General features: G+C 41.7%; 1 protein-coding gene across 2 annotated transcripts in view; it reads left to right on the top strand.

Annotated features, from left to right (window-relative positions):
• The first annotated feature begins 6752 nt into the window (after positions 1 to 6752).
• Positions 6753 to 17522, top strand: part of usp24 (ubiquitin specific peptidase 24) — a 200138-nt gene continuing 189368 nt past the window's right edge. For both annotated transcript variants that reach the window (XM_078560934.1, XM_078560933.1), the window contains exon 1: positions 6753 to 7322. In XM_078560934.1, the coding sequence (XP_078417060.1) occupies positions 6996 to 7322 (327 nt within the window). In that variant the 5' untranslated portion in view covers positions 6753 to 6995. The remainder of the gene's footprint in view (positions 7323 to 17522) is intronic.

Raw genomic sequence — 17522 nt, 5'->3', positions numbered from 1 at the left:
AACTCAGGAATTGCAGGCAACTATCCTCAGCAAAGACAATACAGCAATTTGCACTATTATTACAAAAGTTTTAATTCACATTTTGCCTTTCAATAAAAGATGGTAAAAGATACTTCACCTTTAACTCTACTAATATTAAACTTGGATTAGCATCCATAACGTTGGTGGGGTTTCATCAAAATCACATTCTCTCCAGTCTCTATCTTAAAAGCCTCAGAAGAACTGATTACTGTCAGCAGGCTCTCCTGGATCTACCGATGGGAACATTTGAAGCTTGAGCAAATGAATCTCTCAAAATCAAATCAAAGTTTTCAGAGAAATACCTACATATACAGAGGATGACTGAAGGATCCATAGGTGTTGGTAACAAATCCTTTTGTCACATAGTTGCAAATTCCTTTAGTCTTAAAAAACCATCTGCAATCACTGTGATAAATAGTTCACAGCTGAAGAGCATCCCTGCCTCTTGATGAATTATGCAAATTAAATGTATTTGCATTGGAGTGACGCCTTGTCTATGTATCTTGTTTACAGCAGTTAGTGCATTTCAAGCTAAATACTAACTGTGGCAGCGTTCTTAGATAATAACTTCCTATTTGCCACATGAGGAGTTATTGTCTACACAGGCTGTAATTTTATGTCCCCTTGGGTGCGGGCTAGGATGTGATTTTATGTGGGGTGGCATAAAATCAGGTGAGATGGCGAGGGGCATCATGCCCACCACCCTCTCCCCCCGCCATTGGGCCAACTGAGGCCCTTAATGGCCACTAAAGGACCTCTTTCCACTGCCATCAATGTTTTAACAATGGCAGATGGGCATCTTACCACATGGGGAGGACACCCAGTAAAACCTAGCAGCCTCCCTGCGGGTTTGGTGCAGAGGGTTCCCTCCTGATTGGACGCCCTGTGGCCCATGGAGGCACCCCCCCAGCGGCAAGGACCTCTCCCATTGGAAGAAACCCTCCCCACTTCACTGATGTAGTTCAAAGGGTTAGCAGATGGGATATGCTAATGTATGACGTAGATGGCTATGTACCACTGACAACAGTCTGTCATGTGTTAGCCTCTCAAAGGGGAGAGAGGTTGGAATCATGCCTGGGAACAATATGCCTAATCTGTAACCTATTTAGATGTAGTGCTAATAATCAAGTGTTAAGCAGATACCAAAGTATGTCTACTGTCTGTCTACTAACCAAGTCCTACAGCTGGACTCCAAGATAGAAGGACCATCACAGAACATGGTGGCAGCAATGGAGAGATTGATGGAAAAAATACATTGGTGTTATTGAAGGAACCACACAGTTAGGAACGCCTTGATAGCAGCTCGTAACAAATCAACGGAAGGAGGAGGCACACTAGAGAGAGGTAACAATGACCATACCTGCTGAGCAGTCCCTGCCTCTGCCTTGCCCATTTGACTGCCTCAAGGGCCCACAGAGAGGCCAGCAATGGGAGTTATGGAAATGCCATGTTGTCTGGTACTGAGCAGCATCAGGCCGTCGTGAAACAAAGCAAAAGCTTTAAGTTAATTTATTTCTTTATGTTGTAGGTCCAGTAGCAGATGACGTTCTCCTAAGGCGGAAGTGCAGGACTCCTCCATGGACTTTCAGTCCATTCTTAAAGTCTTTGATACCTATTTTCACCCAAAGTGAAACTTAGTAATTGATCAAGCATGTTTTAACCAGTGGTCGCAACGACCTGGGGAATCAATTGAATTTCTTTTACCTGACCTATATCACCTAGCTAGCTCTTGTGAATACGGGGCGCTGAAGGACGAACTAATCCATGATCACATAGTCCTAGGTGCCCGGAATGAAAAACTCTCAGACTTTCTGCAGACCAAAGATGATCTGACTTTGGATCAAGCAGTTCAGTATGCGAGGAAAGGCAAGATTAGAGCATTTAACCAGGCTATAATTCGGCACAACTCCCAGCCTTGACATGACTCCGTTGACTGGGTAGGCTCATGGGCAGCGGCCCTACCCACAGGAAAGCCCCCCAAACCAAGCAAAAGGGCGGGAAACTCCACGCTGGCAGCCATTTTGAGATGCTTGTGCTGTGGTGTGAACACCCAGTTTAGATGCCAGGACTGCCCAAATGGCTTCCAGTTCAGCAAAGCTGGACATTTCAAGCGTTTCTGCAAATCCAACAATTTTAATCGACGTAAAAGGTAAGAACACATTTATGAAACACACCACATTCAAGAAATGGAAAGTTAAGAAAAAGACAAAATTACAGAGTTCCTAGAGGAAGCTGATAGTCTTAATCTAGGCTATTGGTTAGTTTCAGTCCAAGTGCAAGGCTTCGATTCCACCTTTAAAATTGATACTGGAGCTACTGTTAATGTATTAGCAGATGATCTTGACTGGCTTCAACTAATGACCCTTTATCCATCAGACATCAAAGGACCAGGTGACATAGACCTTCCAATTAAAGGTAGGATTATTGCTCCTCTTAGCTACAAGGGGTGACATATCATTGATTCTCTCTATGTTCTTCACAATCAATGGACATCCTTACTGAGTGGCAATGCTGGCATACTTCTAGGCATACTAGAAAAACCAGATGATGCCCACCATTTAACAACTCACTGTATTTCATGCAACAATCTTCAATCTTTTATTTAGAAGCAGTAGAACTTCAGCCTTCAGACGTTGAGGAAGTTTATACAATCAGTAGCAAGTTCCTTTCTTTCAAGAGATACCATCCACTAGACCCCAGATGGAGATTGAAGTTATGAATCTCTCAGTTCTTTATAAAGTAAGGCCAGAAATAGTGGATACAGAAGACACTGCAGCAGAGGGTGACCATCCCCATGAAAACCTGCTGGACCTGAATTGGCTCTTCTTAGAAAGTGATGAGGAAGAATCCCTTGCAGCATTGAGTGATCTCTTGGAGTTGACATCCTAAAGGGTGAATCGCCTTTCCAGCTGATGGGTGCACTTTGTGAAGTCTCTGTTGTCTTTTCAGAGGAGTCAGTTGTGTTTGTAGTGGTTGAGCAGCATTCAGATATTCATTCCACTGAACCTACCAATGCATTATCTAACCTATCTTCTGTTGTCCATGAAGAATCTTCCAGAGGGGATGTCTTACCTGAGTCCAGGTCATATCGCACTACTAAAGAGTTAGTACCTTCCAGGGATAAAAGTCAATTTACACCCATACTTCAGTCATGGCTGAAAGTCTTATTCCCTCCACAGCTGGAGGTCAGCATAGGAGCTGCAGCAGAATCCTTAGCACTTCTGAAGCTGCAGAATCCTGTACAGCAATTTTGTCCCAGAGTTGATTGTCTACAGGAAATTTGTCTCATTACAGAAGATGAGGCTGTCTTGTCCTCATATCCTCAGCAATTCTTCCCATTGCCCTTAGTGGAGCAACCTCACACACAGAGAAGTGTGGCTCTCTTGCCACTGTCTACAGAAAGTAGACAGTTCTCCTAAAATGTCAATGGGAAATCATCTCTCCTTCTTTTCCTGACAGTCTTACAAGAATGTGCTATTTTTTCCCTCATCTAAATTAATTGAAATCTCAGATTTTCATTGCCTTTTTAGTCTTTGATACAGCTGTGGATGATATGGCTGTGACGGTCTTGCCTGGAGTTGAAGATCATTCCTCTTCTGACAGTCATTCCCTGTATGCTTTGAGAGAGAAACGAGTTCCTCAGATTGTCCTGAATTCTTCTCTTCTAGTCCCAGAAAGTCCAAAGTCTGCTGTTCTTCAGTCTTCTCTTTGGATCAGTCTTTCACTGAAAAGTCTTTGTTATCCTTACAGTTTAGTTATCCTGCAACCTACAGTCTGCTTACCAGCAATGTTGCTAAATTGCTGTCCCATTCTGCTGCAGCTGATATCCTCCAACTGTTAGGAACTAGAGATAGTTTAAGTAAGTTGTATTTGTATTTGTGGGTGTTAGAAATGAGTTTTAGCTTTAAGTTTAAGTTTAATTTGTATGTCTGTATTTGTGTGTTAAGGGGGGAAACTTGAGTTTTAGTTTCACTTTAAATGATGCCTGCATTTTAATGAGGTTTTACGAATCTTGAAGGGAGTTAAAACAAACAGAAGATAAAAAAAACTGGGCTGTTGCCCAGCAACAGGAGGCCCACACAGAGACAGGGAGAAATAAAAAGAGCTTTTAGTTCAGTTGGAGCCAGGAGAGGCTGGACATGGCAGAGGGAACTGCAAAAAGAGCAGATTTCCCATAAGAACAGGAGAAGGTCCCAAGAACCAGGGAACCAGGTCTTAAATGAAAAAAAAAAGTCCCAAGATGATCTTATAGTCAAAGGAAGAACAGGAATTTGGAACAAGATCCTGTTCAATGGCAGTGAAAGTTAAGGAGCAGAGAGGCATGTTCCAAGCTTGAAGGGAAAAAGTTGCAGGGCGCAGACTTAAAGTAAAATAGGCTTGCAAGAAGACTTCTTACTATGGGCATATGAAGCAGTGGTGTTCTGTTGGCACGGCTGAGCATACGAAAGAAAGTGTGTGGAAGGAAGCTTGAACGTATGTGGCGATCCAGGGGAGAAGAACATCGGAAGGAGAGTTCGAAACCCTGGAGTTGGACTCCTGTGGAAGGCGTCTGAGAGAAAGCATTGTTTGGGAGAAGATTCCAAAGTGGGTCCTTCTGGAGTGGAGGTTGGAAACCCTCGTGTGAAAGATGGATTCAGTGAGCCCGGTTGACTTACGGTGTGACAATCGTCTGGGGGGGTGGGGGAGGGGCCGGTGGCGGAGATATATGGCATTTGTTTGGGGTGGCATCTGTCACTTAGGGCAGAATTTTGCCCTCATCGAGCAGGTGGGCCCGGGAGTTGTCAGGAAGCTGACCACCGCCCAATTAATGGCCAGCCAGCGTGAAAGGCACAGAGCCTCAGTGCTGCCGGGGTTGGGGCAGGAGGAGCGCAAGCGTTGAAGTTCACGGATACATGCAGTAAAAGCTCCCTGAGGCATAGAGCTGAAGATTTTCCGCACTCAAAATAAAGAAATGAAAAATAATGAAAACATCCCCTCGTGACTCAGCCACATGAGCAGGGACATGTTAAATAGGAGTGCAAAAAGTTTTTATTTTTTTAATCACTGATCGAAACCTCATCTCAACCGTGGATGAGGTTTTGCCAAAAACACAAAGGCCGCTTGGCCTTTTCACCTGCCCATCAACCGAACAGTTGGACGCGCAGTGAAAAATCGTACTTGATTAATTGATTAAGGGCTTTAATAGGCTGTTTAATTGTTGGCAGGCGCACTGCCGACTCCCGCGAGCGCCCGCCGACTGAAATATTGCGCAAGTGCGTGATGATGTCAGGACACTCGCCCTACATCATCATACGTCATTTTACGCTTGAGCATGTCAAGTGCATGCCCGCACGCCAAGCAAAAAATTCTGGCCTTAGTTTCAGGGTGTGGTGTGTCTGACCACAGGTCGCCTATTGGTTAACATGGACTGTGTACTTACTTTGAACATGCGAGTATAAGATAGCTATTGTAACTTGTGTTATCCTTACGAATCTGTATATATCTGTAAAGGTATAGTTGTGGATGCAGGAGTATTGTAATATAGTTCATCTTGCCTTGTTTAATAAATGTTTTATTCTTTTGTTAAAAGTTCATCAGCTGACTCCTGTGACTCTTCACAGTAGAGTCCAAGTCTCCACGTTTCAAAACAAAAAATAAAAGTTAGGATCTATAAAGCCGGGTTCCACCCTGGGATCGGGTTTATCTAGCAGTAACATAAGCTGGGAATCATGACACAAGACAAAGAAGAAACCCTGCATGATCCCTAAGGGCCAAGAATACTCCCCAGGACTGTGACTTGGGAGGAGAAGAGTAGGATTGGAGTTGGGTAGAATCTGTGGTGGTAAAAGGGGCAATATAGAAATGCAATTTAAAAAGTTAAAGACATAGTTTCATGTTGTTGTTAAAAAGTAGGATATTATACTTGTGGCGAGGTGTAGTATAAAGGATTAACAGATGGGACATGCTAATCTATGACATAGATGATCATGTATCACTGACATCAGTCAGTCATGTATTAGACTCTCTCAAGAGAGGTTGGAATCATGCCTAGGAGCTACGTGTCTACTCAGTAACCTGTTTAGATACAGTACTAATAAAGAAGTGTTAAGCAGATACCAGAGTATGTCTACAGTCTGTCTACTAACCAAGTCCCACGCCTAGAGTCCAAGATAGAAGGACCATCTGAGAATTGTACCTGCTTGATGGACCCTGAAATGGTCTCAGCTTCCCCAACTGTATCCGTAACTGAAGTTCCTCATCCCTGGCACTACTCTGGTGAATCTTTTCTTCACCTGACCTAATTCTTTCACATTCTTCCTGCTCCAGGGCACCACAGGCCCGGTGGAAGGTGCTTTCACTAACTTGCAGCCAGGACTCTCTACATTAATTAAACAAAATACACTCCAGATGCTGGAAAGCTGAAAAAACAGACAATTTTGGAAATACTCAACAGGTCAAGCAGAAATGGTGGAAAATAAAACAGAGTTAAAGTTTCAGGTCGATGACCTATTTTAATACGGTGCTGAGACCTTAACTCTTTCTCTCTCCCCACAGGAGAGACTTTAGAGAGACTGCGATGGCGGCGGGGCGTAAAGGCCCTCACGAAGATAGCGGCGGGGCGCCCTCATTAAGATGACGTAAAGAGCCCTCACGAAGATGGCGGCGGGGCGCCCTCATTAAGATGGCGGTGAAGTGCCTTAACCCAGCTGAACTGCCATGGCGACTGCGTCACCTCCGGTGGAGTGGGCGCGGCTTCTTTCAGTGAAGTAGGAACCGGAAGCAGGTCCCTGTCAACATGGCGTCCAGTGGCCCAGATCCGGTGCTGGAGTTTTAGTTCAGCAAACTGTCAGGCTGACAAGGGATTCTTCATTCACATTATAGTGAGAGGGAGAGCGGGCGCGGTGCTGTGCTGTCAGTCACCCTGAGGCCGGAGAGTTGTGCAGGAGAGTCTCTATGGGAGAGGAGGATTGAAGTGACAGGCTGTGTCTGCCAGGATGGACGTGGAGGAAGAGCACATGACGACGCTGCTGTGCATGGGCTTCTCGGAGCCCGCCGCCATCCGCAAGGCGCTCCGCATGGCCAAGAACGACATCAACGAGGCTGTGGCCCTCCTCACCAACGAGAGCCCTGGCCTCGGCTATGAGCCCATGGAGAGCGGCGATCGCCAGGTGGGAGGAGGAGGAGGAGGAGGTGGTGGTGGTGGAACCGGCTCCCGCGGTGGTGGAGGAGGAGGAGGGAGTGGGGGAGGAGGAGGAGGAGGGGACTACAGCCGGAGTGGGTTCGACCCTCCACCCGCCTACGACGAGGTTGTAGAAGTGGAGGTAAGGTTTACTGCATTAATAAGAGTGTGAGCTGTCATCACTTGCATTCCCTGGTGACTTCAAGGCTCCCATAGAAACAAGTAGCTTTATACTGGTTCTTATTTTGTAGTCTGATAGCTTATTTCGTTTAGCTCCATTCTCTGAATCATGTCCTCTGAGTCATTAGACAGAAGAACTGGTGAGATTAAAAATTCCCGGCTCTGTCATTGCATTACTGTGGCGTCCCAACATTACCTGTCACTTTCACAGAAGTGGAGGCATACCGAGACAAGGATTCACAAGATGATTTGCGCGCTAGTGTGATGGTACGCTGGGGAAGTCGCATATTTGTATATTTTGAAGGACCAAAATCTGAAGTATCAATTTTTAATTTTCTATAGATTTAATTTTTTTTTACCATTGGAAATAGCCGTACCTCTCTGCTGCAATCTTACACTGGATGTGCCTGTCCATTGATATTAGCGAAACAACAGGGATAACATGCCATGCAACTGCTTTTTGGCTCATAACATTAAATATCTCCCCCGGATAAAACATCTCCCTGGATAAAGCAGTTATCAGTTTGTGGCTGGTTTTAATTTTCTCTTTCAGAGCACTGGCTCATGCTGAGGTATAATTGCATAGGTGCCAGTAGGCTAGTTTATGTTCTTGCTTTTGTATATGAGCAAAGATGCTGAATGTTGGCAAGTTGTTCTACCAGTTTAAGAACGTGTTTAGGTGACACATACCTTCATGTTCCTGGAGTTGTAGTGAAGCGGTGATAAGTAGCAGTTCTCTGAATTCACCTCACCCAGGGCCACAAAATCCAACTGCAAAGACCGAATCACCATCCTAATGAGTATGAGCTAATTCAATTCAGACCATTGATTAAACCTGCAGTTTTTTTGTCTGCATCACATTAGATGGGGCGTTTAGCTACCAATATATTTCAAATTGGTTCTTTTGTTCATGCATCCTGAAGCCTGCCCTGTTAAGATTGGTAATGTAAGTGATCTTAATGACTTACACCATGAATTGTTTTTATCCATGAGGTTAACAGTGACTGAGATTGAAAGTATAATGTGATGCTTCAGGATATTGTATCCTAAAATGGTAAAAATAATTAAACAAAAGACTTGCATTGATATAGCACCATTCACAGCTTTTGGACACCCACTAGCACTTTACAGCTAAAATAATACTTCTGAAATGCCACTGTTGTAAGTAGGAAATGCAGCAGCTAATTTGCATACAGCAAACTCCCACATACAGGAATGTGATACTGATGAGATGATGTGTTTTTGTGATATTGTTTGAAGGGCTATTGTGCAGGACACAGTAAGAAAATTCCCCAGTTCTTTGAAACAGCATCATGGGATCATTTGCATCCACCTGAAGATACAAATGGAATCTTGGTTTAATGTCTCATCTGAAAGATGGCATCCTCGGTGCAGCACTCCCTCTATGTAATAGTGCGTTAGCCTATATTTTATGCTCGGGTCTCTGGAATGGGATTCGAACCCACAACCTTCCGACCTCAAGGTGAGAGTGCTACCATGACAATGAAAGTTTGTGCCCATGATGTCCCAGTGAGCATCCAGTTTCCTCCATACTGTCATACACATTTTGGGATTGAAATTGGGTGAATCATGCCGGATATCCCTTTTCTTATTCTATCAGAGATCGTTGTCTAAATGAGATCCATGATTTTTCCCCATTTGTGATGAAAGCAAGATATGATGTTTGAGTTAAAAGATAGATTGAGGCACTGTTATATCTAACTTATTACCATCGCTGACTACCAAGTGTAAAGTGGAAGAATGTTTAATTTTTTTGCCAGTTGTGCCATTGAGCACAAAGTTAATCTTGAGAAGTTCCAGGGACCTGAGCACATAACTTAAGCTGATACTTCAATGCAATATTGAGGGAGTGCTGCACTGTCAGGAGATGTCACATTTCAGATGAAGCGTTTAACTGAAATCTCCGTCTGGTGCATCTGAAAGATTCTACAATGCTACTGAAAGAAGAGTAGAGACTTCTTCTGGTGCCCTGGCTAATATTTATCCCTGAACCAATGTCATTTAAAAGAAAAATTACTTGCTTTTTGCTGTTTGTGGGAGAAGGCTGTGTGTAAATTATCTGCAACATTTGCCTACTTAATAGCGACTACATTTCAAAACTACTTTATTGCTGTGAACAATTTTGGGACACCCTGAAATAATGAAAGGTGCCATATAAATCCAAAGTTATTCTTTCTAGTTATTTGAGACAGTTGTGTTGGAATGTAATTAAGGAGTGTAAGGGAACCATAGAATTTTTGCCAGGTAGCTGCAGTAAGCTAAGTTAAGATAGCCATAGCACTCATTATGTACCTCCATTCAGTCTATAGCTTATATTTACTAGAAAAGCTCTCTCTCTCTGCTTGTAATGCTCCCTACCAGGAGATTTGCTGTCACGGTATGTCACATCAAGTTTTGCACCATCCTCACATAGCCACTGTAGCTCGTCTTCAACCACTTCATGACATCTGTCATCCAACTATGCCTAGGTTGACTTCTCTTTCTGCTGACCCCACTTTGCCCTCCAGAAGCGATTTCTGTGGCTTTTCAGCTCTCATCAAATGGTCAAAATACTGACGTTTTCTTTTCTGGATGTCATTCTTGCAATTTCAAGCACTTCTTCATTGGTCTTATGGTCTATGGAATTTTAAGCATATGCCTTAGCACCCTCATTTCAAAGGCCTCTATTTTCTTCCACAGATCTTTACTTATTATCCACGTTTCTGAGGCAAACAGGAAAGTGGATAGAATGTAGTAGCTTATGAGTTTTTTCCTTGTTACCACAACCTTTACAAAATTACTTCTGGCTGTGTCTATCCTCCTGACTTCGGCATCACATCTACCATCTTCTGTTATCATTTGTCCTAAATAGACAAACTTATCTACATGTTCCAGTGTGACACCATCCACTTCAATTTTCACTCTAGTTTCTCTAATGTATTCCTTCTAACTCCCACTGTTTTTTGTCTTTTGGGTGTTCATACTCAACCCTTATTCTAAGCTTCTAGATTTTACTTGATCTCTGATATTTTGTCGGGCCTCATTTCAAGTAGCGCTGTGTCATCAGCATACCGCAAGTTTGTTATATTCTTGCCTCCAAGTTCTACTCCTGGAAGTACATCTAATTCTCTGGATATTTGTTCTGTGTACAGATGGAATAATTTTAGCAACAGTGCACAGCCTTGTTGTACTCCTCTCTTCATTTGAAACATATTTGATTGTCCACCCTCTAGTCTGATGCTCGTTATTTGGTCCCACTTTAGGCTCTGGATAAATCTCTCATCTTTACTGTCAATGTTACATTTCAGTAACACGTCTATTAGCTTTTGGTGATAAACAAGATTGAATACTTTTTCATAGCCTATGAAGCAAATGTAAATTTTTTTTTACTTCAAGATATTTATAGAAGATTGTCCTGAGGTTGTACATTCCCTCTCTTGTTCCTACTCCAGGTCTAAATCCAGATTGTGTTTCACCAACTTATGCTCAAATGTGTTATGATTTCTTTCTATTATTATTTTCAAGATCACTTTAATGAGGTGACTCATTAATTTATAGTTCTAAAATGATTGCACTTCCTTGCTTTATGTTTCTTGGGTAATTTAACAAATAATTAATGTCTCAAGTTACTTGCAATTTATCCTTTGGTATATATTTGATCACAAATTTCCATTGTTATTTCTAATTCTGTTTTTCCAAGGGCTTTTAGATATTCTGTCGTTACTTTAGCTATGCCTGGAGCTTTTCCTGGACTTATAAATTTCAAAGCATTATTTACTTCTGATATCGTAATGCTTGGTCTATTGTTTGCTTCCATATCTTGAGGGATCACCTATTTGGATCATTGTACAGTTAACTTATATATTCTGTCCATCAAGATTTTACCTTCTGGTGCATAGTTCTCATTTTGTGATTCCTTTCCAGCACCAGTTCTACTTCATGCATTTCGTTATATAATTTTTCTTGAGCCTGCATACATGCATTCTTTATTTTCTTTTCAATTTCATCATACTTGGGAGTGTTTATTTTCTTTCCCCTTTCTATCATGATTGTTAGTACCCCATCTGTCATCCATTCCTTGTCTCTTTTTCCATTTTGGTAATATTTCCTATGCAGCTTGTTGCATGCTTTCGCTCATGTTTTTTCATTTGCTTTCTATTTCGTGTTCTGAGACTTCTATATGTTATGTTTCCTAAATCCTGAAACAATCATACTTATTTTTTGATTTTCTAAGAGTGAATGCGTCTCTGACGTTCTCACCAAGAAAAGCAGATGGGTTTTAAAGTGCATTGAGAAACAGTTCTGAATCTGTAGTAGGCCATCAAGAGCCCATGGGTCAGACAAGGTATATATAGAATGCTACACTACATGCTGAACACAAACAAAATGCTTCAAAGAAAATCTGATGTGTTGAAAGGTAGTTATAGATTTTTTTTTCCGTGATTTTGTTTTGTTTCTATTTGGCAGATTTGTTTGCATTAAATGTACTGGCCTTATGGCCCAGTGGATAAAGACAGAACCTTGAGTAGTACTAATTCGCACAGGTCAGAAGGTTTTGAAGTTTCATCGCCGGCCTATGCTGAATGAACTGGTCTTATTGGAGATAGAAGTTGGGGTGTTACATTTGGCCTCAGTAACACGGTTGGGAGGGGCTCTGATTGCTGACCAGTTACTTGAAATGAAGATTTTTTGGTAGAATTATCTGTTAGTGTTCACTGTCTTGGCCACAGATGAAGCGTAACCACCTGAGTGGTTGCCTAGTGCCCAAGAAGTTGTGCTTGAGAAGTCAATGCGTAAATCAGTTGTGCCTAAACAATGACCTGTGGGCTATTTGCAGCTAAAAATTCTGACCAACAGCCCCAAATATTGTAGAAACTTAGATTATTTGCATTTATGTGCATCCTCACTTTTTGTCTGTTTGAACTTTGTGAGCTTGCTGAATTGGACTGTTCGCATAGTGACATTGGATAATTGAGTCCATGCCTAGATTTGCTAATCACTGCAGTTTGCCATCTGTGCAAATTAACGGAAGCAACTTGAAGTGTCAACTTTGGTTCAGTTGGTAGCACTCTTGCCTCTCGGTCACAAGATTCCAGGTTCAAATCCCACTCTAGGGCTTGAGCACAAAAATCAATACTGACACTCCAGTACAGTACTGAGGGACTGTTGCACTGTCAGAGGTGCCATCTTTTGGATGAATCAGTAAATGAGACCGCATCTGCCTGTTGGGTGGATATAAAAGATCACATGGCATTACTTTAAAGAAGTGGAGTGTAGTTTTCCCTGGTGTCCTGCCAATATTTATCCCTCAATCAACGTTACAGAAAAGAGATTATCTGGTCATTATTGTATTACTACTTTTGAGAGTTTGCTGTGCGCAAATTGGTTGATGTGTTTCCTACATTACAAAAGTGAATGCTCTTCATAAGTACTTCATTAGCTCTAAAGCGCTTTGAGGTGTCTGGTGAACATGAAAAGCACTATATAAAGGCCAATCTTTCTTTCTGTATGTGGCCATAAAATTCCATGATATGCAAGTCAGTGGCTCATGAAAGCAAAATCTTTGTAAGATATCAGCTTGACTCAGTTAGTTACATTTCTGTGTTTAAGCTTCAGTGCACAAGTTCAGTGTGTAATCTGGGGAGACACTCAAGTGCAGATCTTAGTGATATTTTAGCAGATTTCTTTTCGCTGGCTTCCTTCTGTTCAAGTAAGAAGATGGACACACAACAGACAAATCCATTTCAGGTGGGGTATCTTCATATGGCACACCTTTGTTGATGGCTGAAAAGGCCAATCCTTGAGAGGCAGGTTCTGCCACAAGTGCCACACAGGAAACTACCAAGTATTGTGGGTTGTTATTTTTGATGTTGGTATTTGTTGCCAAGTCGTTGTAACCACTGGTTATTGCGGTGGTGCACATCAGCCTAATGGAGGTGCTGCCATTTTCTTCTGTCGTCAGCTAATGATTCCCAGCGCAATAATCGATGCCTAGGACCTTGCAAGTATCCTTTTCTAAACATCCGATCCTATGAAAGTTCTTTTGGAGTCTGCTGCCATCTTATAATATTGTGGAGATGGAAAGGATGCGGGGGTAATCTACAAGTCAATAAATCATAGAATTCAGAGACTGTTACAAGACAAGACTAAGTTAGTACAGTTGTCTAAACCCTTGAATTGAATACTGCTTTCCAAAGTCGAATATAATAACTAAAGAAACTCCCACTCTTTCTAATCTATAAAATTCTGAATCATTAATATATCTTGCATTCTTTCAAATGATAGACAAATTGAGGCTTATTAGACAGAATGGCACCTTGTCAGTGATGCTCACATCCCACAAATGAATATAAGAATAATTATAAGTGGTGTATTCCAGATCATCACTACTCTTTGTGCAGTAATTTCTTCTCATTTCCCTTTAGTTCTTTTGCAAATCATTTTGAATCTATGACCTTTGGTTATTAACCCACTTGCCAGAGGAAGTAGTTGCTCCCTATTTGCTCTCTCAAAACACCTCAATTCTGAACACCTCCACGAGGTCTCCACTTAACCTTGTCTGCTCTGAGTAGAATAACCCCAGTTTCTCCAATCTCTGCACACAACTGAACTCCCTCATCCATGCCAAACCTCCTCTGCCCTCTCCAAGGCCTTGGCGTCCTTCCTAAAGTGTGGTGCTTAGAATGTACATCATACTGCAACTGAGGCCTAACTAATGATTTGCAAAGGTTTGGCACAACTTCTTCGTTTCTTTATTCAGTGTCCCTAATTACAAAGACAAGTACCTTGTATGCTGTCTTAACTGCTTTATCAACTTGTCCAGCCACCTTCATGCATTTGTGAATATGCACTCCCTGGGCCCTCGGCTCTTGCACCATCCACCCCCAACCCCCTCCCACTCAAAAAAGTACCATTGTGCATTTGGCGGTAGTCTGGCAAACAGCAAGTCTCTGTTACTATGCGCTATAAATATTAATTGCCTGCTGTTAAACGGCTCCACTGAAAGGAAATCTGTTGCCATCTTTAACTTGATGAGATCCGTGGTTTGTGAGTTTCGACTCAAGAACTATGGTTGGGTTTGGATGGGGAGGCGATCTCCAGCTGGTGTCGCTGATAGTTGGACAAGGCTGTTCACTGAGTCTGAGTGGCAGCTGCGACCATTCCCATGTCCCCACTTCCATCTCTGGGCTTCCTCCAGTGTTTGTACTGTTACACAAAATTGCTGGACTCTGAGGATCGTTTAATTCAGTCAACAAATAAGCAAAATCAGCAACTGAGCACTGTGAACCACTTCAGTGGATAATTAACTTGCTTTTAAACCCTATAAATTGCTTTTGAAACATGATTTCTCTTTGTTATTTTCCCTCCTTTCCAGTAAACCTTTAGTTCCTTTTTTTTGGTCTTGTACAGATATTCCCTATCTACAGCAGGCCACGCACTTGAATAAACTGATTCATCCAGTCAACGTAGTTGCATTGTTAGCACATGTGCGTTTTGCTAAGAAGTTTCCTGAAACCACACCTCTAATTGAGATGCATTAGAAATTGAAGCTTGAAAATTACAATGCATTTGTGAAATATTTTGTTCAGATATCTTAATATCCTGCCATACTTTGATGACTTGATTCACATAAATTGTGCTTGTTATTTAACACAGCCTAGAGATTAATTGAACTTGGTTGGTGCTAATGAGTCAGTCCTTAACTGTGTGGATTGTAACACTGTTTTAGTTCACTTTCCCACTTACCCATGTGTCTCAGAGAAATGCATTACCTACATGTGAGAAGGCACCTGCAGCTAGTCCTGTGACAGTGCTGATAAGCAGTTGAAAAGAAAGCAAATTACAGGTGGTGTTTCCTTAACCCCAAGCCTCACCACAAAACACGCTATAGGCTAGAGAGGAAACTCAATTTCCCCAACCTTTTCACAGAAAGCACAATACAGACTAAAGATGATGTTTCTTCACCCTCCCATTCCCAGCTTTGATAGCATGTGTAGTTCGAGTTGTTTTCCAAGATTTAGTATCACAGACTTGCTTATGATGCACTTGCAGTTGCACTCTTCCCTTCTCCAAGGTTTTTATTATTACTGTGTTTCAGTGTGAGTGGAATAAGAACATAAGAAATAGGAGCAGCAGTAGGCCATTCAGCCCTTTGAGCCCACTCTGCCATTCAGTGAGATCATGGCTGATCTTCTACTTCAACACCATTTTCCTGCACTATCCCTGTATCACTTGATGTTTTTAATATGTAGAAATCTATTGATCTCAGTCTTGAACATAAATCAACGACTGAGCCTCTGCGGCCCTCTGAGGCAGAGAATTCCAAAGATTCACCACCCTCTTGAGTAAAGAAATTTCCCCTCATCTTAGTCCTAAATGACCTGCCCCTTATTCTGAGACTGTGTCCCCTGTCTAGACCCTCCAGGCAGGGGAAACATCCTTCCTGCATCTACCCTGCCGAACCCTTTAAGAATCTTGTATGTTTGAATGAGATCACCTCTCAATCTTCTCATCTCCAGAGAATAAAGGCCCAGTCTATTTAATCTTTTCTCATAGGACAATCCCTCCATCCCTGGTATTAATTAGTGAACCTTCATTACATTCCCTCTATGGCAAGTATATCTTTCTTTAGGTAAGGAGACTAAAACTGCGCACAACACTCCAGGTATGGTCTCACCAAGGCTCTATATAATTGCAGTAAGACATCTTTATTCCTATACTCAAATCCTGTTGCAATAAAGACCAACATACTATTTGCCTTCTTAATTGCTTGCTGTACCTGCATGTAAGCTTTCAGTGACTCGTGACCAAGGACATCCAAGTCCCTTTGAAGTTCAACACTTTCCAGCCTCTCACCATTTAAAAAATACTGTGCATTTCTGCTTTTCCTATCAAAGCGGATAACCTCACATTTCTCCACATTGTATTCCACCTACCAAATTTTTGCCTACTCACTTAGCCTTTCCAAATCCCCTTGAAGCATCTGCATACTCACAACTCTCACTTCCTCCTAGTTTTGTGTCATCTGCAAATTGGGAAATGTTACATTTAACCCGCACATCCAAATCATTGATATAGATTGTGAATAGCTGAGGCCCAAACACTGATCCTTGTGGTACCCCACTAGTCACAGCCTGCCAACCTGAATATGACCCATTTATTCCTACTGTTTTCTGTCCATTAACTAGTTCTCAGTCCATGCCAGCATAGTCCCCAAAATTCCATGTGCTCTGATTTTGTTCACTAACCTTTTGTGTGGGACCTTATCAAAAGCTTTCTGAAAATCTAAATATACCACACCCACCAGTTCCCTGTATCTATTCTGCTAGTTACTTCCTCAAAAAAAATCCACAACAGGTTTGTTAAACATGGTTTCCTTTTTATAAATCCATGTTGACTCTGCCCAACCCTATCATTATTTTCTAAGTGCCCTGTTATCACATCCTTTATTATAGATTTTAGCATTTTCTCTCCTGCTGATGTCAGGCTAATAGATCTGTAGTTCCCCATTTTCTCTCGCCTTCCTTTCTTAAATAGTAGGGTTACATTTGCCACTGTCCAATCTGCAGGAACTTTTCCAGAGTCTATAGAATTTTGAAAGATGACCAATGCATCTACTACCTCTATAGCCACCTATTTTGCCACTCTGGGATGTAGATCACATGGGGATTTATCTACTTTAAGTCCCATTAATATCTCTAGCACTTTTTAAATAATAATACCTTATAGTTCCTCATTTACATGAGTCCCTTGATCCTCCATTATTTCTGAGAGGTTTCTGAAGACAGACAAAGTATTTGTTTAGTTTCTCAGCCATTTCTTTATTCCCCATTATGAATTATCCTGACTCTGCTTATAATGAACATTTTTGTCTGTGCTAATCTTTTCCTTTTTACATACCTATAGAAGCTTTTACAGTCTGATTTTAAGGCTCTTGCTTCACAAAACTATGTTAATGTGAGACTTTGCATTTTTTCTACATTTTTCTTGGCAGATTCTATGAGTAGTGAAAACTATGCTTTTTCTTAACTGATTGGATTCAGCCCCTAAACCCTAATTTAAAAAAAAAAGTACCTTCATATTAAGCTTTAAGTTTACCACAAAGTTTCCATTATTTCTTATATGCCCTTGCCACAGTGTTAGAGGTAGTGAATAATGCATG

The sequence above is a fragment of the Cetorhinus maximus genome, chromosome 17, assembly GCF_964194155.1.
Source record: "Cetorhinus maximus chromosome 17, sCetMax3.hap1.1, whole genome shotgun sequence".
In the NCBI taxonomy this organism is placed as follows: Eukaryota; Metazoa; Chordata; class Chondrichthyes; order Lamniformes; family Cetorhinidae; genus Cetorhinus; species Cetorhinus maximus.
The sequence above is the reverse complement of the archived record's forward strand: the minus strand, read 5'-3'. Positions and strand labels throughout refer to the sequence as shown.